Source organism: Tenrec ecaudatus, chromosome 1, assembly GCF_050624435.1.
Source record: "Tenrec ecaudatus isolate mTenEca1 chromosome 1, mTenEca1.hap1, whole genome shotgun sequence".
In the NCBI taxonomy this organism is placed as follows: Eukaryota; Metazoa; Chordata; class Mammalia; order Afrosoricida; family Tenrecidae; genus Tenrec; species Tenrec ecaudatus.
This window is the reverse complement of record NC_134530.1, coordinates 256,319,058-256,341,065: the sequence shown is the minus strand read 5'-3', so window position 1 is coordinate 256,341,065 and position 22,008 is coordinate 256,319,058. Positions and strand designations below refer to the sequence as shown.

The 22,008-nt window shown below is 47.6% G+C and overlaps 2 protein-coding genes across 2 annotated transcripts in view; one reads left to right on the top strand and one right to left on the bottom strand.

The window, feature by feature from the left end:
* Positions 1-1,569, bottom strand: part of MYLK4 (myosin light chain kinase family member 4) — a 142,708-nt gene extending 141,139 nt beyond the window's left edge. The window contains exon 1 of the mRNA XM_075531622.1: positions 1,310-1,569. The gene's annotated coding sequence lies outside the window, so the exon portion shown is untranslated. The remainder of the gene's footprint in view (positions 1-1,309) is intronic.
* Positions 319-21,142, top strand: WRNIP1 (WRN helicase interacting protein 1). Its single transcript, XM_075531614.1, has 7 exons — positions 319-1,265; positions 3,000-3,191; positions 4,724-4,965; positions 14,849-15,078; positions 18,863-19,018; positions 19,758-19,837; positions 20,423-21,142. Exons 1-7 carry the CDS (start codon positions 456-458, stop codon positions 20,696-20,698), a joined length of 1,986 nt encoding a protein of 661 aa, XP_075387729.1. The 5' UTR covers positions 319-455; the 3' UTR covers positions 20,699-21,142.
* Positions 21,143-22,008: the final 866 nt, after the last annotated feature.

Genomic DNA, 22,008 nt, shown 5'->3' with positions numbered 1-22,008 from the left:
TCAACACATCTTAACAGACTTTTCTTCGGCTATGGGGGGGTTGGTGTTCGAAAGACCGGAGGGACTTCAGCCCTAGCACTTCGACGGACCACACTGCGAGTGTAACCTCATTCCTCACTTGCAGCTGCCCGGCAAGCCCCGGCCCTGCACAAAGGAAGCACCGAAACCGGAAGTGGGCGGACACGGAGCGGAAGAGGACGTGCACGCTCCGGAAGTGGACCTTTCGGCGGGCGGCCCCGGCCGGCTGCCGCGGACTACACTTCCCAGAGGGCCGCTCGCGGCGCCTCCGGCGGGGGCCGAGGGCGGGCCGACGCGGCAGCTCCGGACGTGCGGCATGAGACGCGCCCTCCCCCGGCCCGCGCGCGTCCTGCCACCTCCCCGAGGGTCGCGCGGCGCGGGGCCTACGCGGCGGGGTTCGTGAGGCCTGCGCGTGAGCAGGGGCTGCCGCGGCCGCGATGGAGGTGAGCAGGCCGGAGGACGACCCCTTCCTGTCGCAGCTGCACCAGGTGCAGTGCCCCGTGTGTCAGCAGATGATGCCTGCCGCGCACATCAACTCGCACCTGGACCGTTGCCTGCTGCTGCACCCCGCCGGGCACGCGGAGCCCGCGGCCGGGCCGCACGGGGCCGGGGACCCGGCCAAGGGCCCGTCGCCGCCGCGCTCCAAGAGGCGGCGTCTGTCGGAGAGCTCCGCGCTGAAGCAGCCCGCCACCCCGACGGCGGCCGAGAGCAGCGAGGGCGAGGGCGAGGAGGGCGACGACGGCGGCGAGACCGAGAGCCGCGAGAGCTACGACGCGCCGCCCACGCCCAGCGGCGCCCGCCTCATCCCCGACTTCCCCGTGGCCCGGGCCAGCAGCCCGGCGAGGAAGGGGTCCGGCAAGAGGCCGGCGGCCGCGGCCGCCGCGGCGGGGAGCGCCTCTCCCCGGAGCTGGGACGAGGCGGAGGCGCAGGAGGAGGAGGAGGCGGTGGGGGACGGCGACGCGGACGGCGAGGGCGAGGACGAGCAGGGCCCCTGGGATCCCGACGCCGTCGACGCCGCTGCCTTCGGGGGCAACGGCGCGGGGCGGCCGCACCCCCGGGCCCTGGCCGCCGAGGAGATCCGGCAGATGCTGGAGGGCAAGCCGCTGGCTGATAAGATGCGCCCCGAAGCGCTGCCGGACTACGTCGGGCAAAGCAGGGCTGTGGGCCAGGAGACCCTCCTGCGGTCCCTCCTGGAGACCAACGAGATCCCCTCCCTCATCCTTTGGGGGCCGCCCGGCTGTGGCAAGGTGAGTGCCGCCTGGGCAGAAGGGTCCCCGGCTCGACATCTTACCGGTCCTCCCCTGGACAGCGAGGGGATGCATCCAACAGCCGAAGGGGGGTGGCTTCGTAAAAGGTGACCTGTTCACTCCCAGAGAGTCTACTGGACTCTCCCCTGGATAGGAAGGCTTAAGGCTGCTGGGGCAATGCTTGGCCCACAGGTGGGCAGTCCCACCCTTCCTTAAGCACTCAGTGCCCTCCAGTCGTTCCTGGTTCATAGGGACCCTGGAGGACAGAGTAGAATGGCCCCTGTGGGTTTCCCAGACTGTCAGTCTTTAGCACCCTCCTCCCGCCCAGCAGAGGCTGGTGGGTGTCAACCTCTGCCTTACCCAACCCACTGTGCCACCCGAGCGCCTTGAGGCTTAAGATAAATGTCCACAAATTCGCATTTCTAAAGCAAGAATATGTGGACTCTTAGTTTTGACTCATCTTTATGTTCCACTGCCCCACACCCGGACATTTAGTGACCCCCGTTTTCAAGGACACACATCCTACAAAAATGGCAAAGGAACATTTGTATATTTTGTATCTATAGGTTCTGCTTTAAATAAAGTACTTTTAAAAAACCATTTCAATGCAGTGTTTCTTCCTCTTCCTTTGGCCATTGGCCTATTTTAAAAGACTGATTTATTTATCCTTGAGAATATATTTACTTAATCGGACTACAAAGAAGCTCTCTTCCCTCTGAAGTCAATGTCAGCTGCTATTCCAATACCTCCTCTCAAAATGCTTTGTGCTTTGGGGGTGGGGGGAGATCGATGTATTTTGTGCATAGTATAGTTAGAAATTTGCACATTAATCAGGATTTATTCCTATCATTAATCTTCCCTTTCTCTGAATTTCCTTCTTTACTACTGTATCGCCTTCATTTCTGACAAGGATGCCTGGTGGCCTACTGCTTACTAGTTGGCTGTGATCCACAGGAGCCACTCCTGGAGAGAAAGACAGGGCTTATTCCTCCCATAGAGAATTGCAGTCTCAGAAATTCACAGGGCAGTTCTACCCTACCCAATAGGGTCGCTGAGTCAACATCCACTTAATGGCGATGAGCCCAAACTGAGCTGACAATGGTAATGATATTTACAGCGACATGTGCAATGCATTCTTTGGCTCTCATTTGTTTCCTGGTAAATATAATATGAGCAAAGTGCTGTTAATTCATCTTATTCATTGGTAGACATTCAGAATGGGCTTGCTCATCTTAAATGTTGGATAGCTGTCACTGGTCTTTTAACTTAGAGGGGCATTTATTATGTGGGTGGGGTAGGGCGGGGCTACACCAGTGAGCGTCCAGTTTTGATTCTGTGCAGGGCAGTTGGTTTTCTTCAAGCAGTAATGTTTTCTCAGGTTTGAGAGGGAGAATTTTCACTTTAATGAGAGACATCATAGCTGTCATTCAGATTGCTAAATCAAGACAGCTGTTCTTTTTATTGGAATTCCAAAGATCTTAAAAGTCCTAAGAAAAGGAATCAAAGGGGTTACATACAAAAGAGAAAAGAGTCCTAATTAATTTAAGACTTAGTTCCTTTCCTGGTTTTTGCCCTTGATTTTCAAAAGCATGTGGTGGTATTTCAGACTGCTAAGCATTTTTCAGATTTCAGGTTGTTGCTTAAATAATGCTGTTCTCCCTGTGATGTTACTGATGGGTGCTTCTTTCTCTGTGTCAGATCAGTTCCCTAAGCTCTATTTGTTGTCTGTCCTAGACTACTCTGGCCCACATCATCGCAACCAACAGCAAGAAGCATAGCATAAGGTTTGTGACATTGTCTGCAACAAATGCCAAGACCAATGATGTGCGAGACGTCATAAAGCAAGCTCAAAATGAAAAGAGCTTTTTCAAAAGGAAAACTATCCTTTTTATTGATGAGATTCATCGGTTTAACAAGTCTCAGCAGGTATATGAGTTTTCTTCTACCTTTGGCCATGGTGAACATCAACTAAATGTATAATCACTTTGAAAATTGTTAATCCCTGTCCACATGCTCGATGCTCTCATCATCATTAACTTTGCAAAAAACAGACTTGTCACAGTGCTTTGAGCATGTTTTTCGTATGTGTGTGTTCATTGCATATATATATATATATATATCTTATTTCCCACCCCCTCTATTTGATTAGTGCAGTGGTTGATATTTAGGCTGCGTTCCAGTTTTGTTAAGTGTGGTCGAGTGTATGTCAGCTCATGGAACTGGCCCATGTGCTTTCTTAGGTTATGAACCTATCAGAGCAGACTGCCAGGCTTTTTCTATTGAGGACACCCATTGGTGGGTGGCACCTCCAGTTTTGGGGTTCGCAGCCAAGCACGTAACCATTGTACTACCAGAGCTCCACCTATTTTAAAGGAAACTTCTTATTTATAGCGCCAAGTGATTTTAACTTAATTTTAACATTGTTATTTGAATATGTTCTTTTTTCTCCCTTATAAAAATGTTATTTTTTATTTGAAAAACTAGTATGTTTTCTGTAGTTCTAGGCTCTTATGGTGAATGTTACACGAGCCAGTAATTCCTATTTATTTATTTGGCTTTATGAATTGATAAAGCCAACTGCTGTCAAGCCCGTTACCCATACACAGTGGCCCTCTGTAGGGTTTGAGAGCCTCTGCCATCTTTATGGGAGCAGACAGCCTTGTCTTTCTCCCATAGAACTTCAGTTGCCTGCCCTGCAGTTGTCAGTCCGACACTTACCGAACAGTTCACAGGGTTCCTTAAATAAAAATAGACATAATTTGTTCAAGCAAAGCCCCTCTTGCATCCTTCCTAAGTAGACATTGAAATATTTTCCAGCTATACTTTTACCTATGATATTTATATTTTTTGTTGCGATTTTATAATCGTATAGAAATATTTCACAAAATCCCAATAAGCTTTTTTCCTTCTCTGAATTGCTTTGGACAAATAGACCCTTTATCATTCTGACTGGAAGTTTGCACTGTGGATTTTATATTGGGCCACTGACTCATTCCCCTTAAGACAGCATCATAATTGTAGGTTTGCCCGAATAACAGTGATTAAGTAGTTTGTAGTAGAAAGTGATTTTAGAAATGGGGATTCATGTTCTTGTATTTTCCTCACAATCTTCTGGCCTGCTTTATTTCAGTTATGTGCCAGTTCAGCCTTGGGATGGAAGACCATTCCCTATGAAAGAAATCAGTTTTGTTGAAACTAAATTCAAACTCCCTTCAGCACTGTTAGCTTCCCAGCCGGTGTCCCAACTGAAACGCTCTGACAGATGCCTGGCCTTAAACAAAAGCAAGGTCTGCTCTCCAAATGTCACACTCATATTCCAAGAGTACAAGCCTGTATGTGCTTCCTCAACTGGAAAGAGAAAAATTAGGAAAAGGAAGAAGTTGAGAGGCAACTTACATAGAGTTCTGTAGGTGGTTACTAACTGGAATCAATTTCTTCTGTTTTCCTCCCATGGTCAGGACACTTTTCTTCCTCACGTGGAATGTGGGACGATTACTCTGATTGGGGCCACCACAGAAAATCCTTCCTTCCAGGTCAACGCTGCTCTTCTGAGCCGCTGCCGGGTGATTGTTCTTGAGAAACTTCCAGTAGAGGCAATGGTGACTATTTTAATTCGAGCGATCAACTCCCTGGGAATCCATGTCCTAGACTCTAGCCGGCCCACTGACCCTCTCAGCCACAGCAGCAACAGCGCTTCTGAGTAAGTCGATGATTGTGCAGTGTCGTGAGGGGCGCGCTGCCCAGGGAGTGTCCTGGCCAGCAGCCAGGAAAAGCTGAATAAGGAGAGGGTGGGGACGGGGAGGAGAAAACGTTGATCTCTCCGTAATGAAAATTAAAAGGCAAGTGCCAAAGTGTACCAACAGGCACAGGGGTACAAACATTCCTCTTAACTTAAAGAAGCAGTTTTATAGTTTGGGCCTGGAATGAATGTGCCTATACTTCTTTGATCTGTAGTCGTGCTGTGCCTGATATCTTGGTTCCCAAATGGTTGCTTTTGTACTTAGGGATTTGGTTCTTGGCAAGCTTTTGGGATTTGGATTCCGATTCCCATTTACTTTTTTCTTATTGCTTACTGCTTTTTAAAAAGTTAATTAGAAATGAGTGTATATATTAACACAAAAAGTTGTAAACCTTGGTAGGGTGATTTTTCCACTAAAAGTCCAAGTGACTTCCACGAAAGTCGTGTTCGTTGAAAATGACTTATTGGACGCCCTCCCTCTCCTCTTGGTAATCTATTGGGAGATCCTGGATAAAATCAGTTTAGTAATACACAAATTATATCTAACCAGTTCAGTTATTTGGGTCAAAGTTTGAATCAAAGAAGTTTCTTTGATCTCCTTGAAATGTGTTCTTCGGATGTTACTTATCTGTGTTGCCTGAAATAAGGCAGTGGAACATAAGCTGGTGCGAGGAGAGACTAGTGCCCCTCCTCCTCACCCTGCCTGCTCCACAGCTGCCCGTGCCTGCCAGGCGGTGAAGGCCTGGAGACACTTTTCTGTGGGGATTAAAGTACACAGCATAGTTTTAGGCTCGGGGTTTAGGTTTCACCATTTTCCCTATGCATCTGACCTCGCCCATTTGCTCCTGTCGCACATGTAAGGAAGAATTTGCTGTGCCTGCTGAGAGCTTTGAAACATTTGGCCAAAGATGCGCAGGCAGAATGAAGTAGCCTCGTTTTAGAATAGATACGGGATTGGCGTCTTCAGAGTTGTGATCAAAAGTGCAAAACAGGACATTTTTGTTTTGTGCTGATTTGGGGCTGATGTTTCAGAGCCCCTTATCTGTCGGGGGCTTACCACAGTCTGGAGGCTGCAACTGCTAGCCCTAATGTCCAGTGTAGCTTTTCTGTAAACAAAAGCTGCGCTACAGAAGGCATCTAACCAAGTAATTGAGAAGAAAAACACTCCCACGACTGACCTTTTGTTGTATTTCCGTATGACTTCTGTGTGCCCCTGATCCTGTTTTTATACTTAATTAGGGTAAATTATAATTATTTTATACAGCGCAGTGTTTCCGATCCCCTCAGGCTTTCTCCTTTCTCGAACCACTGCAGGACGCCAGTGTACGGCTCTGGGTTTGGAGTGAGCAAGGGCCTGTAGACCATGGAGCTGGTCCTCTTCATAAAGGGGCATCTGCTGGTGACGTGTGTGCACGTTAACCTTTGAGCGAGTCAGGGGGAACACTCAAGGTTTCTTTTAGCTACTGAGACTGAAAGCTTGATGCGAAGAGCTAGTGATTTGTAAACGCTAAAGATCGCATTTCAATCCAATGTAACTTCCCGTCGCCAACAGATCAGTATTGAGTCCTCTCTCTCTAACATGGTTTATAAAAACAAGCTCACTGGTACTGAGTCGGCATCGACTCACAGTGGCCCTGGAGGGCAAGGTAGAGCTGCCCCTTTGAGTTTCCTAGACTGCAACTGCTTCCGGGACGAGAAAGCCCTGTCTTTCTCCCCCAGAATGACTGGTGATTTCCAGCTCAAGCTGGAATGAACAAGTGACAGAGAAGAGCATCTCCTCCCCAACTTAGGGAGCTACCTGTCTGCCAACGAACGCCCTCACTTGCATTGTTGTTACTGGAAAGGGAAGGGCCAGTGACCGAGGGCAGAAAGATGAGCTCCTGAGGGTCAAGACTACAGAAAGCCACAGCAGTGAAGGCGAGGTGGCATGAGTCTGACTTGGCATTTGTCCACTGGGGGTGTCAGAACCCTGGTAGTGGAGTGATTGATGCTGACAGACTGCAGCCTTCAGCAGGAGGAGGAGCGGCTGCAGGGGAGGAGGGGGTAACAAGTCTAGATTGAAGCTTAAGGCTCTCTTTGTGAAGAGGAAGATAGAGGTAAGCTGGTTCCCTGTTGAAGTACCTGTGCCGTAGCGCTTTGGCTTGTTTCAGTGACAGCTGTTCTCAGTGTGTTTTGCACTGCAGACATTCTAACCATGTTTTAGCCAGAGCCATATGTTCTGTGTGCTGGTTAGTGTGGAGACCAACATCAAGTCCAGGTGGTATGTTCTGAGACGAGCTTGAGCTGTAGAATTGAGAAGGTAAGACAAGAGTGTCATCTTACGACATGTCCTGCTTTAAGGAATTGTCATGTCCCTGGTCGTAGGACACTTGCGTATGAAAATACATCCTTGAAGAATCAGTTCTTTGTGGGCCAGACCAGATGCAGCACCTAAGATGGTGGAGCAGAGAGGAATAAGAAGCCAGTCTTACCCTAGTACTGTCTCTTCAGGCAGAGTGCCAAGTCACTGTTAGATACCGTTCACGCAGTATCTAACGAGCTGTGTTGATGCCCTGGGCATCTGTCTGCGGTGCTGAGACCTCACTTGCCACTGGGGATTTTTTCTGATCATTATGAGCATGATAATATATTTTCTTTCTATCCCCCCTCCCCCGGGTTTTCCTGCCTCTCAAAATAGTCTTTAAAAAGAGAGATAGTACAACACAATAGAATGTACAGACTTGAATGAGTAGTATGTATAAAGTGGATTTGAATAATTTTCTTTAAAAGTTACATTAATAGAATTAGTTGCCTTTGAGTTGGACGCATGGTGGCCCCAGGGCGTCAGAGTAGAACTATATTTCATAAGGTTTCAATAGTCATTTTTCTGAAGTAGAATGTCAGGCCTTTCTTCTGAGGTGCCCATGAGTGAAGTAGAATCTCCTACCTTGTGATTCGCTGACAAGCACAGTAACGGTTACATTTGTACCACCCAAGGGCTCTACATTGGTATAGATTGTAGGTTCCTGAGTTTATTTAACCTACCGCCTCCTTTTTTTTAAAAGTGGGGGGTGGAATTACTCAGTGCTCAAAAGGCAATTAAAAACTTTTGTACTAAAAACAAACCTTTTGTACTATAGGTCATAACCTCGGATAAAGTGTAAGCATTGCTTTTGCAGCCCCCCCCCCCCGATTGTCCCAGCACCCCCCAAGGGGCAGTATGATTAAAATGACATCAAAGCACTGACAGGCAGAAACATCGATCTTGTGTAGCTTGTACTGGTGTCCTTGGGCGTCCGTAACAAAATACCATAAACCTTGGGGCTTAAGACAACAGGAACATGTTCTTTCACAGTTTGGGAGGTCAAAAGTCCAAAGCCACAGTGTCACCAGGGCCATGATCCTGCCCAAGGCTCTAAGGAGAATCCTTCATGACATCTTCCAGATTCTGGTGATGTTACGGTCCCATCACGTCGATCTCAGCCTCCATTCTCACATGGCCGTGCACGCGCGCGCGCGCGCGTGTGTGTGTATGTGTTTTCCCCTTTCTATCTCTTCTAATCAGCCTTGCCATTCAATTTAGTCCCCCTCCTGCCCCGCTTAATCTAGGATCCTCTCATCTCAAGATCCTTGATTTATAGGCCCTCAAAGATGATGTTTCCAGATAAGGTCACACTCAACAGTATCACGGTTAGGAGAGGACTTGGGTGTATTTTTCTGAGGTCACTGATTATAGGACTCTATCAGTGAAAAGGTAGTGTAATAAGGAAACCCATGAACCACTGTGGAAGCAAACGGGGAGGTGGCATCACCTGTGGACAGCATGTCCCCTGCTTGTGGAGGAAGTAAGTTGTGTTTATGTGCTCCTTTCACTGGTTATAATGGGGCAGCAGGGTTTGGGGCTCCACTTTGGAAGATTTACCTTTCTGGAGACTGTGCTGTAAAATTGTTCTTCCCTTTAATCATGAGAATATCTAGCAGTTAGTGAGTACTCAGGAATACTCACTGAGCCCTGGTGGTGCAGAGGGTTAAGTGTTGATGGTTTGAAACGCACTAGCCACTCGGAGGGGGAAAGGTGAGGCCGTCTGCTCTCGTAAACATACTCTGTCTAAGAAACTGCCTGCAGAGCAGTGCTCTCTGTTGTACAGGGTGGTTACGAGTCAATGGCAGTAGGGTTTTTTGGTTGTTGTTTTGTTTCTATAGCATGGTGAAGTATTTTGTCTCCTTTTATAGATGGGAAAACAAAGGCCCCCAAACCTAAGTCAACTGACCACGATCACCAAGCTTGAAAGTGATGAAGTCTAACTACTAAGCTACGTCAGTTGCTAGAAGGGGTTCAGACACCAAGTTAAAATTAGGGTAAATGCTACCAGTAAGTTTTAACATTCTATTTATGAGTTCTTTGTATGAAGATCACGCTGTGCTAATTTGTACAAGAATAGAGACAAAGATTCCAATCTGTAATTTATCAATAGTGCCACTTGCCCAGGGCTGCCCATCATGCCTTTGTGGGATCCATCTGAAAATGTATGTGTGCAGGGTCTGCCCCTGGAAAGTGCCCAGTCAGTACAGCTGTGGAAAGACATGTATGTCTCCGTGACAGGAAAGTTCTCTGCCATCTGAGTCATATCCATGGCTGAGACCCATGTATAACAGTTCTTACCCTATTGCAGGATGGGTAATGTTCCTTCTCCTTCGTGAAAGAGATTCCCAGAATGCTGCCTTGTAATGGAGGGAGGGAGACTTTAACTGAACCATATCTGTTCTTTTGTTCTGCCATTTTTAACTCCCAGCCAAATCTCATATCCTCCTCCCTGCAAAAACAAAACAAACAAACAAACAAAACAACAGAAAACAAAGTGCCTGTGCAGAAAAAACCAGGCCCAAGAGAAGAGGGAGTTGTCTAGACCGTTCCATCTCTTGTCTTCCTCTGTGAGGATCAAATCACTGTTCTTTATCTCTAGACTGTATTCGCTGGGAATGTGATCTTTTCCATTGCATTTATTCTAATCCGTTTTTTTCTCTTATTTTAGAAAGATTTATTACATTAAAGCAACATAATTGATTGTCTCTGGCCTGTTTCCCTGTGCTACGCTGTTTTGTGTTACTGAGTTGATTCAAACCCCTAGCAACCCTGTCTGCCCTGCCCCATAGTGTTTCCAAGACTGAAATCTTCTAACTGCAAGTTAGGTGCTGGCTTGCTAACTGCAAGGTCCGTGGTTCAAACCCACCAGCTGCTCCTCAGGAGAAAGATGAGGCAGTCTGTGCCCAGAAAGATGTACAGTTTCAGACACCCTCTGTAGCCTCACTCTGGGTTGGGAATAGATGGCAGTGGGTTTAGAATCTTTAGACCAGTGGTTCTCAACCTTCCCAGTGCCGCGACCCTTTAGTACAGTTCCTCATGTTGTGGTTACCCCCCCCCCCCAACCTTAACATTACTTTTTGCTGCTACTTCATAACTGTCATTTTGCTACTGTTATGAATCTGGCGACCCCTGTGAAAGGGTCCTTTGACCCCCCAGGATGAGAGCCGCTGTGTTAGAGGAGCAGATCTCCAGGTGTTTGCACTCACCGAGTGGCTTGTAGGTGCAAATCACTGACCTGTCAGCAGCTCAGTGCTCAATCATGGTGCCACCCGGGCTCTTTTAATGGTGCTACATTTCAAGGTAGAATTTTGCCTGATTCTAATCCACCTTTGAGGGCTTATTTCCAAATGGGAAATATTGTATGTGTTCCACTTAAAATGTAATGCCTACATTGAAAATAATGCCAGACTCTAGGATTACTCTTGCAAGATATTTTTGTGCAATAGTTACTCTTTATTGAGAAATTTACAAATATCAAAATGTCAGTAGCCCTGATTTCATCATCACCATCCCTTATTTCATCATTCTTGGCATAAATAGCCGCATCCCCCTCCCTCATCTGTCTCCCTACGTAGCTCATATGACATATACAAGGGGCTCAGAGGGCTTCTAACAGTCCGTGAGAGAAGTCCAGTATCTTTTTGTTCCATTTTTCCATGAGCTTTGTGATGCCCTCTCCCAGACCGTATGCGGTGCTAAGTGTATTTCCTGAGGAAGGAACTTGGCGTGGCTGCTCTTGCTGCTGGAGGTGTGTGCTGCCTCATGAAGGACACGCAGTTAGTGAAAACAGATACTGATGTAGAGCTTTCATAAAAGCAAAGTGGCATAAAATGAACCTTCACAAGGCAGGGAATCACTGTACTTGAAGAACGTTATTGACAGATTCATTTGTGCTTAAAAATATTCCTTCGTTTTGGCCAGGGTGAAATTCACAATGTAGTTCTTCACCAAAGAGAGGCAGGAGGATTGAGCATGGAGTCTTGGTGCAAAGCACTGCTCAGTTGGTTGTGTTGTGGCAGCAGTCAAATGCTTTGTCCTTTGGTTAGCAGTTCAAAACCTGAGAGAACAGCCCTGCCTCTCAGCCGTTTAACACACGCCTATTTTAAAACTGATTCAAAGCCTGCTTTTTAGAAATCCGCGAATATTGTGCTTTTCTTATCATGAATATGGCCCCTTCTCTGATTTTGCATGAGGACTGATGGAATTGGGGGTAGTGTACTGGTACCTACTGTAGGAGTAGTGCAGGTACTAGAGTATATAAGACCACCAAGGAAGTGATATGGACAGAGAATCTCACTTCACCAGCCCAACGCCTGTCGCTCTGAGGCCGAGCTTAGGCATTTCCTCCACCCTCCCACCTTCCCTCCCTCCTTTTATCATAGCCTGACAACAACCATTCCTCCGCGAGGACTGACTGCTCTGCTGAGTGTCCGAGTCAGTTGCAGTGGCCTTACAGAAGTCACGGACAATACTTATGGTTCAGCTGGTTGGTTAGGGAAATTAACAGGTTACCACGAGTCAGGATCATGTAACATGAAGCATCACTTCTCAGCAGCCAGCAGCCAAGTCTCTGTGGTCCTCGGCCTCTCAACCATGTGATCTCTTGGCCTCGGCCTCCATGGCTTCCATGGGCTGGTTATCCCACCCATCGCTCTGCCTGACAGCCTCATGGTCTCAGTGCTGCTCCTTCTGTCTCTTGGTCTCCTGGCCTCGGCCTCTAGTCCTTGCTTGGCTCCTTTGCTCTGTCCCATGTTCTCTGTGCCTCAGGTCTCAGCCTCTGCCACTTCACAGGTTTCAAATGTGTTCCCCTCGTGGCTCGTGTTGCCTATAGATTTCTCTCAGTGCCTGCTCTGAGGTGGTTCTCTCATACAGCGGTGTGGATTTTGTCTTTCAGCAGACCATATCCTCATGGAAATAAAGAGTGGTGACTTGGTCCACACCAAGTAAGGCGGAGATTCAATTACCCGCCACGTTAATCCTATAACAGAGAACTCCCTCCACAATGAGATTATAGCTACAGGCATAGAGGCTAGAATTTTAAAGACGTCACAAAAGAGATTATGACTGTTAATGCCATATTAGTTGCCTACATCTCAATCACCCATTTGTTTCACTGTCTCAATAGCACTACATGCCTCTAAATAAGGTCTCTGGGAAAATCCATACAAAGAGGTCTATACCAACACAAGGACACTGAGGTAGTACAGATGACTTCCTCTGACCTTTTTGTATTTTTAAAATGTGGTATGTGTGTGTTTAATGCTGAGTTCTGAGTCACTCGCTTGTTTTCCGGAAATAAAAGAAAGTATTGAATCGTTCAGCAGGTACTTGGCACTGTATCCATTTTAAAAAATATTAGCTGGAAAGCGGTTGGTTGCATGGGTGTTGCTATCTCTAGATGGTGGAGATACAAATGTGTTTTACTTTTTTCTTCATCAAGCTCAAGCCATCGAGTCAATACCGACTCATAGTGACCCTATAAGAGAGGGAAAGCTGTCCTTGTGAGTCTCTGAGACCAGAACTCTGTACAGAAGTAGAAAGCTCCGTCCATCCATCTGCTCCCACAGAGTGGCTGGGGATTACAAACTTCTGGACCTTTGGATTACAGCCCAGCATGTAATCACTAAGCCACCAGGCCCCTTCCTTCCTTATACTTCCCATATAATATTGTTTGGTTTTTAATAAAGAGTTCCCCCTGAGATTGTGGGACAGTTGTATTATTTTGCATACCTATTATGTCCCAGGTACTGGGTATACAAGAATGACCACATCGTGCTTCCTGTCCCTCTCCACAGATAGTGTGCTTCCTCTTCAGTCATGTTGTGGGCCCAAACTTGCTTCTCTGACTTTGGTTCCCACATGATACAGTTTCTTTAGTGTATGTTCTGCTGTTTTCCAGAAAGTGTGCTAAGCAATGCCTGACTGAGAAATGGCTCAGTGTCTGTTTTGACTATCTGGTTGGGTCTGCGGAGACTAAGCACCCTCAGAAAGGGAGCCATGTATGTGCATGACCTGGGGCCCATGCAGTGAGCACAGTCGATGAGGGAGTCACTCATTGTGAAGTAAAGTAATTGGAAATCTTGGCTTTGTGTAAATAAAGGAAAGGTGTGAATCAGTGTTTAAAATGTTAGAACTGGACCTTCTAGGAGTGAGATATAAACTAGGATTATCCTAGGCCCTCACCAAGGAAAGTAGTGTGGGTTTACAATCTGGAATTCTGTTTTGATTTCGGGCCCAAGCTGGGACTCTTCTTGATGACCCAACACCTCCCCACCCCCCCACCCCCGCTTCAGCCAATTTGATGCCTGTATAGAGTTTTCTAAGTAGCTGATGGGAGAGATCTGATTGACTTATTTAATTACTATCAATATTTTCAGCTGAAGGTTGGCAATGACATGAGTGAGCTTTCAAAAACTTTTTAATTTTTTGGCTTCCCAAATGTGAAGCTAGCAGCTTAGCTTAGAATTAATAAGACCTGTCTAAATCAATAATTGCATTAAATATCTTAACTTCTCTCAGAATAGAAACTTCATCTCATGTACTGTGGACGTGTTATTAGGAAAGGTCAGTCCCTGGAAAAGGACATCGTGCATAATAAAGTGATGAGTTGGATTGACACAGTGGCTCCAGCAGAGGACTCAACACATACGGATTGTGAGGGTGGCCCAGGACTGTTCTGTTCGGCGTGTACAGTGGCCCTGTGAGTGGGTCCAGCTTGACAGCCCCTAGCTAACCAAGAAATAGAAAATTGCCTTGATTACGTCTTGAAAGCCCGTCATAGTCAAGGCTTCCTTGTGAAGGTCCAGATTTAGAAATGTGGTGGTAGAATCTTAGTGCTGACGTTCTGAGCGAGAGGGGGTAACAGCCATGATCTCACAGCTGATTTTGGCTCTGTTAGCCTTCTGGTGGATTCCAAGGCAAATGACCTCGCTGTTCTTTTTGGTACCATCTAATGATTAATGTTCACCATGAAGCAATCTGCCGTTCCAGAGTCCTGCTGCCAGGTCCCACTGCTCTGCCCAAAGTAATTGAGACTCTTGCAGAGTTAAACCTCGGGGTCTGTAGCACCATTGAGAGCTAGCACGATGATGCTCTCTCTTCCCATGTTTCCACATGATAAAAGCAGACCTACTAGAACTAGTGGAGCCCGAAAGCATTCTGTTTTCTGCACATTATGATGAGATCAATGGTAGCATTTTTAATGAAAGTTTTCACTAGAAGCTGCAGTTGTCTGTTTCGTAAGGTAGAATCAGAGAGATTGTATGTTAACTGGAACTTTCCAAAACTGTCTCCTTCACATATAAGGTGAAATACCCTTGTAGTTGATAAGGTCAGGTCATTCTTGGTCTTGATAATGCATAAGTCCATTAACAGCGTGACTTAAGAATGCAGAGCAATGACCTGAAATGACCGTACTAACGAGGAGGAGTCCGTCAGAAGCGTCACCGAATCAAGAGTGTGCGGCATGTGTGACAGTAATCACGACTGGTTGTGTTACAGGCCCTCGGTGCTCATAGAAGATAAAGCTGTGGACACGCTGGCATATCTCAGCGACGGGGATGCCAGAGCTGGACTCAATGGGCTGCAGCTGGCAGTTCTGGCCAGGCTAAGCTCCCGGAAGATGTTTTGTAAGAAAAGCGGGCAAACCTATGCTCCTAGTAGAATTGTAATCACGGAAAACGATGTGAAGGAGGGGCTCCAGCGATCCCACATTTTATATGACCGCGCAGGTAAGACACCGAAAAGTGAAAAAGGCTGAAGCCCTGAGCCCCCTCTGGGATTCTCACTTAGGTAGCAGAAGTAAAGCCATATGGTGGCAGGTCCTAGAGCTGACTTCCTGACCCTTCTTTTAACTAGGAGCTTCACTGCCGAGGACTGAGAGCCGTTGGAAGGTTTGACACTGCCGGCTTTGCAGCTGATCTCTTAAGGGACCCATATACTCTGGCGGCTCCTTGTAGAACACAAGCATCTTTGGAGTCTGTGTGGTTGGTTAGCAGTGAATAATTCTTTGGGGCATTTACAATGGCAGTAAATAAGAAAGAGAACTGTCTCATAAGTAAATTATTTTTATTCATTGTTGATTGACAGTTAAGCTCCTAGAATCTAACTTACAATTCAGTTTTCATTTTGTCGTAGCATTATAAAACCGGTCTGTGCTTATCTAGTGACATAAAACTGCGTGCACAAAGACCAAATGTGATAGCAGCTCTTTACTCGCTCTGGGACCTGGCAGGATTAAATGTCACAAGCACAATACATTTTGTCTTCTTATGAAAGAGGCGGGTGATGAAGTTGGCACCATGTAGACTATGTTGGACCACTGGTGCTTGTGCATCATGTGGTTCTGGGGAAAGTGCTGTGAGTCGCAGCTTCAACAGCCTTGCCAGCAAAGGAAGCAGATAGTGCACATTCCAGCGTGTCACGTAGGCTGAGTCATGGCCACGGTATGCCCAGAGTGCTTCTAACCGATTAGAGAAGAGGGTAAAGGGCTTACACATGACCTTTGTCTGGGAAAGGCTTCATGAGGGATTACTGTGTGGCCTTTGGAAAGTGACTGGCACGTTTTGTGCAGGACTGAGTGAGCATATTTGGTGGAAGATCCTGAGGTGCGTGACTGGGGATTACCTCTGACATCTTAATGGGAATGTGCTCCTTGTTGGGTCTCAGGACAGGTCTTGGGGTCCTTATCCTAGTACAACCCGAAGAGCCCAGGCAGCCGCTCTGCCTGTGTTCTCAAATGTCAGGTGTGCTTGACAAATTTGGAACTAAAACATTCCAGATATAGAGCCCTACTTTTCAAACGTAAACAAGAGTTGGAGATTAGAAGATACTACAGAGGCAAAACCGCTGCTGTATGTTAGATCCTCTACTGCTTCTGGGTCTTTCTCCCTTCTCGGCGGCATCCCCCGCTGGATGCTCTTCCTTCTCATGGCACCATCTGGAGCTCTTACTCCGCATGTTATCAGATTCAGTGAAAATACAACATCAGCTAACCCTTCCACCATTGAGTACTCTGTGTCAGCTTTCCACTTTCAAAATGACCGTCCTAACCAGACCAAACCACCGAGTCAATTCTGACTAGCAGTGACCCTGTAAGACAGCACAGAACTGCCTCACAAGGTTTCCGGGGCTGCACATTGTGATGGAAGCAGACTGCCCCATCTTTCTCCCACCAACAGCTGGTGGGCTCAAGCTACTAGCATATCAGTTAGCAGCTGAGTACTTAACCCTGGCGCCACTTCAAAAACACCCAACTCAATGGCGTTGAGATGATCCCATCCCTTAGCGACCCGATAGGACAGAGTCGGGCTGCCCGTGAGGGGTTCCAGACCGTAATGAATTCTTTACGGAAATCGAAAGCCTCGTCTTTTTCCTCCAGAGCCATCTTTAGTTGGTGGCCTTGCGGCCAGCAGCCCAACACAGCACCCTCTCCCATTGCATCACCAGGCTCCCGTGGCGTCACTACACCTGAGAGGCAGCTATTCTCTTTAGCCTTATTTTGGAGCTGGGAACCCATCCTTAAGTTCACCAAGCAGGTGATACACTGACCCTCCTACCCCCGTCTGATTGATTCCAGGAACTGTGCACTCCTGCCTCTGTGCCAGGCTGCCATCTCTGATGGGCCTTTATGAGCACTCCTCCCCCCACAGGACACTGGACAGGTCCAGTCCTGGGGTTTCTCCCCGGAGCCTCCCATCCCATTCCAGAGAGCAAAAGCATCATAGGGTTTTCCTCTCCAGCTGTGTTACCGTAGGAAGTGCTGGAGTCATGGCAGCTGTTGGGACCACAGGCCTTAAGAGCCCTGCACTCTGCCGTGTGTGGTCACGCATCACAGAGCACGGCCAGCCACAGCGCTTCCCAGACCCTCATCCATCCAGCCCCAAAGATCCATAAATAGGGATGGTAGAAAATCACCCTGGGAATCTGTAAGGTATTACCCTCAGACCTGGCTTTCACTGGTGAATCAAAGACCCTTGCCCCCAGGATTTTTATTTCTTTTCGTTTCATCTGGTAGTCCATACCTGTCAGCCACAGCAGATAGTAACTTGCCCCCTGTCACATAGCTAATGGTGTTGGAGTTCAGACCCGACTGCCAGACTGCAGAGTGCCTGCCTGTACCCACTGGACCAGAATGCCTTTACTAAGCCCTCAGCGGAGCGATGAGAAGGGAGTGGCCTGTGTCCCTCTCCTAGTTTAATTCTGGCAAAGTGGACCCGGGGTAGTGGTTTTATTTCCCTGCTTCCATATACATGGGCGCCAAGTATCCCCTGGAATGGGGCAACTCTCAGCAGGGGTCCTTCCTTTCTAGTTCTGCAAAGCCCAGGCTCATCTTCCGAGAGAAGGGCAGCACCGAATTTGCTTCCCGGCTGGTTGAATGGCACCTGGGCCCTGAAACGTGAGGAGCTTATCCGGGACACTTGCCAGCCATTCTCCCTGGTGGTGGGATTTGACGGGGGAAGCAGCGGGCCAGGGAACAAGTCAGCATGGCCATGTATCTTTGGGGATGAACTCGAGTACTTAACCGCAGTTCTCTGAAATCCGAGCTGCTCAGGCCTCTGCAGCAGCCCCGTTGGCCTTGTCCTGTGGCAGGGCAGTGCTGGGCAAATACTCTCCTTCATTCTGAGACTAGTGCCAACCAAACAGTGAGCTCAGCTGCCAGCCTGTGAAAGTAGGACCCACATACTGTGGGCGCAGGTCCTAGTGTTATTGAATGCATTGCTTGATCATGAGCACTGTCTCAGAAGACTGTGTAGCTATACTTACCTGCTGGTAGATAGGTGTATTTTCCCCTAAACCATTTTACAGATCGATTTACATGTGACTCTAGGTCCCAGAAAGGGGTGAGCCTAGTGAGAGACAGGTGATTCAAGGCTTCCCAGCTGGGGGAGAGTTGTGAGTCTGTCAGTCGTTTGGGACCCCGCCACATTGGTTTCCCTTACCCAGCACAGGGGAGAGAGAGTTCAAGGACACCGGCTAGAAAGAGCACTGAGGGACAAATGGGCTGCAGCAGCTGCCCTCGCCATTTGTCTCCCTCTCACGGTGGCCACCCCAGGCCTGGTGTCGTTCACTTCTCCCTCATAGGCAGTGGAGGCCCACAGGGGAGTCAGAGTCGGAACCACCTCCCTCCCTTCGCCTCGCCTGCCGTCACCACTGTGGGTTCAGGAGGACCACCTTTATGGACAGGGGAGTCTCTCTCCACCCTTGTCATGGCCGCTTGTCCTCACAGTGCACAATGTCATCATAGTACCCTCAAAGGAAGCGGGCCCAAAGAAGCCCACCAGCCCCAAAGACGACCGTCCGAGGCCAGTGCCCCATACTCGTGTTTCTTTGTCCCCCTTCTCAGCTGTTCAGAACAGCTGTCGCTCCTTACTGTCCTCCAGCCTGCTGATTCCATTTAGTTTAAGGGATTTCTTCCAAGTCAGCCGGTTAAGAAAGCATTGATGTGGTGGTTGTCCTGTGAACTCTGCGGGTCCTCTTCCTGCCCGTCTCTGAGGGTGTTTTTTGTGGGTCCAGGAGAAGAACACTACAACTGTATCTCTGCCCTTCACAAGTCTCTGCGGGGCTCGGACCAGAACGCTGCCCTCTACTGGCTGGCCCGCATGCTTGAAGGAGGAGAGGATCCCCTGTATGTGGCAAGGCGGCTTGTAAGATTTGCTAGCGAGGACATAGGTAAGTAAGTATGTATGATGATAACCTGGTGTCTACGTGTACTGGGATGGGGGAGGAGAACTGCTCTTTGTGTGTGTTTGGTGATGGTGGTGGGGGTGCGGGGAATTTCTTTACACTTGGTAGGACAGGTAGAGAGAAGATAAGACTGAAATATGGACTTCAAATTTTATTTTATGGGGCTGGTGGGGGTGTGTGCATGTGTGAGAGCTTTTTGATGTTTAAGTTCATAAAGCCACCATTGCCTGTTTCCAGTTTGGTGATATTTCACTCAGATGAGTGACTAATTCAGACTCTTGAACTAAAGAAAAATTTAAACGTGCAGTGCACTCAGGTGTTGGGTTTCATCAGGCAGCTCCTGAGGTAGAAGGGGAAATGCTGGACAGTGAGTAAAGACAAAGATCAGAGGACCCTCATTTTGCATTAGTCGTAGTAAATGTTTTGTTCGCAGTGTATTCCTCGTTGTCCGTGTGTTTATGCCCCTGGCTCTTTGTGGGTGTGTTGTACCTTGTCTCTGGTTTTCCTGCTAGCTTGAGAGTGTGTATCCATGGGGAAGCCATTCTTCACAGTACATCCCTTCTCCTAGGCAGTAACCACTCTGTCAATCATCGTTAAGTAGAGTCAGGAGATCAGAGAAAAGCCGGTCCAGTGTGGGACACGGGGTGGTTTGGAATTGTCTCCCCTCTTGAAAGCTCGTGTGTGATGTGACTTAAACTTTCCGTTGTCTCTCTGTGTGTGGCAGGTCTGGCAGACCCGTCTGCGTTGACACAAGCAGTTGCTGCTTACCAAGGCTGTCATTTTATAGGCATGCCCGAATGTGAGGTAAAGTAATGGCTCAGTTCTTGACAGGCGTTCCCTTTCTTCTGTGCTCTCTCCCTTTGTGGGTTCCAGTATGCTGGCCAGCCTCTGCTACTGATGGGTGGGCCACTGAAAAAGCTGCTCTGCTGTGTACACTTGCGTGTTAGAGAGGCGCTGGCCATCAGAAGGGCCATGAATTCCCTTTGCTTTCAGGAGCCCTAAAGGGGGTCCAAAGGAAGGGTTTCAGGGTCTCTGGGAACAGAAGTGTTGAGGAAGCCAAGTGGAAAATCATATTAGCATTTACCTCCCAATAGAGAAGCTTCAATTTACCTGCTTTGTACATTGAGCTTCTTAGCGGGAGAAAATCATGTAATGAAACTTCTACACTTTATAAAAAAGAAAAAGGCCACTCATTTAGTCCAGCCTCTCACTGTGTGTAAACCATTTTTCCCCCCTCTGTTACAGTTATCCACACTAAAGGGAATAGGGGCAGGGAAATGCTAGTAAAGAATGATGGGAAACAAGAATTAGCTAAAGGTACCATCAAGGATACTATAAGGAGAAGCTTCTGGCACCTTCCTAATGAAATGCTCCCTTCCTGTGTTCCAGGTGCTTCTGGCCCAGTGCGTGGTCTACTTTGCCAGAGCCCCCAAGTCCGTTGAGGTATACAGCGCCTACAACAACGTCAAAGCCTGCTTGCGGAACCACCCGGGCCCTCTGCCCCCCGTCCCGCTGCACCTGAGGAATGCCCCGACCAGGCTGATGAAGGATCTGGGATATGGCAAAGGCTACAAGTACAACCCCATGTACAGCGAGCCTGTGGATCAGGAGTACCTGCCTGAAGAATTGCGAGGGGCCGACTTCTTTAAGCAGAGGCGATGCTGACTCCTCGGGCTTGCTCCGGGGAAGGGTGTGTCTTGGCAGGCCAGGAAGAAAGAGGAGCAGATTGTGAAGACGGCTGCCTGGGGGTTAGAGCAGACCGACAACGTGTGTCTGGATTGTAAGAGTTCTTTTGGTGGCGGCACAGTTCACTTACATGTGTAGCTTTGGGATCGTGCTCATTTGCACTCTGTGCACTGGTTATGCTTGTGAAAATATCTGGCAACTTTGTGCAATTCATGTTATAAGGAATTATCTATTTTGTCATAGTATTTAAATCATAACGTCACTTCAGAATTTCAGTTCTGTAGAATTTTTGTTTAAAAATGTATATTCTGGGTAGTTTTAATTGGTAAAAAAAATGATAATTGTGATTTAATACCGCATAGTGTTTTGGGTATTTTTTTTATATGCAAAGGTCTTATGAGCCAATAAAACTATTTCAAAGTACTCTTCAGTTCTTTAACTTTTTTCCCCCCACTTGAGATCTTAGATGCTGATATCGGTCACTGTTAAACATTGGTAGCTAAATACTATGAAAGAATAAGCATTATAGATGAGAAGATGGGAAAGCTTAGTGAGTGGTCAGTATGTCTTTTTCAAAGTCAACTTCCATCGTATTAGCCATACATTCATAGTTTTAAGAGGCTTATAAAGGAGTATAGTAGTGCTCTACTCAGGCTTCCCACCTTCCTCCAGCGATTTCTTACAGCGTCATATTGGTAAATAACAGAGTCCTACTATACTTGGAAGGAGCCCTGGTGGCACTGTGGGTTAGATATCGGCTACTCATGACAAACTCAGCTGCTCCACCCAGCGGTTCCTCAGGACAATGGGGAGGGAAGGGGCTGTTCCCTTCATCTCCTTGAAAACACTTTATCCAGTCACTGAGTCAGAATTGACTTGATGGCAGTAGGCTTGATTTTACTTTTGAAGTTTCCTAAAGTTAGACTCCTACTTAAAATTTGTTTAGCCCTATTGTTAATTATTTTTCTAATTCTTCAGTAGCCCTCTTGTACAAATTTCTTTAAGTACCAACCCCTCCATTAACCTGTCAATTCTATGTGTCCCCGACAGTGCCCTTCCTTGGGCACTGCCATTTCAGTCCATCTACAATGCTGCGCAGTCGGCGTCCTAAACCTTATTTCCTGCTTGCTTGGAAGCCTCCTCCCTCTTAGAACTCAGTACAGCTATTGGCCTCTGACAAACTTGTATTTTTTTAAAAATCATTTTATTGGGGGCTCATTCAGCTCATGTCACAATCCATCCATCCATTGTGTCAAGCACATGTGTACATTTGTTGCCATCATCATTCT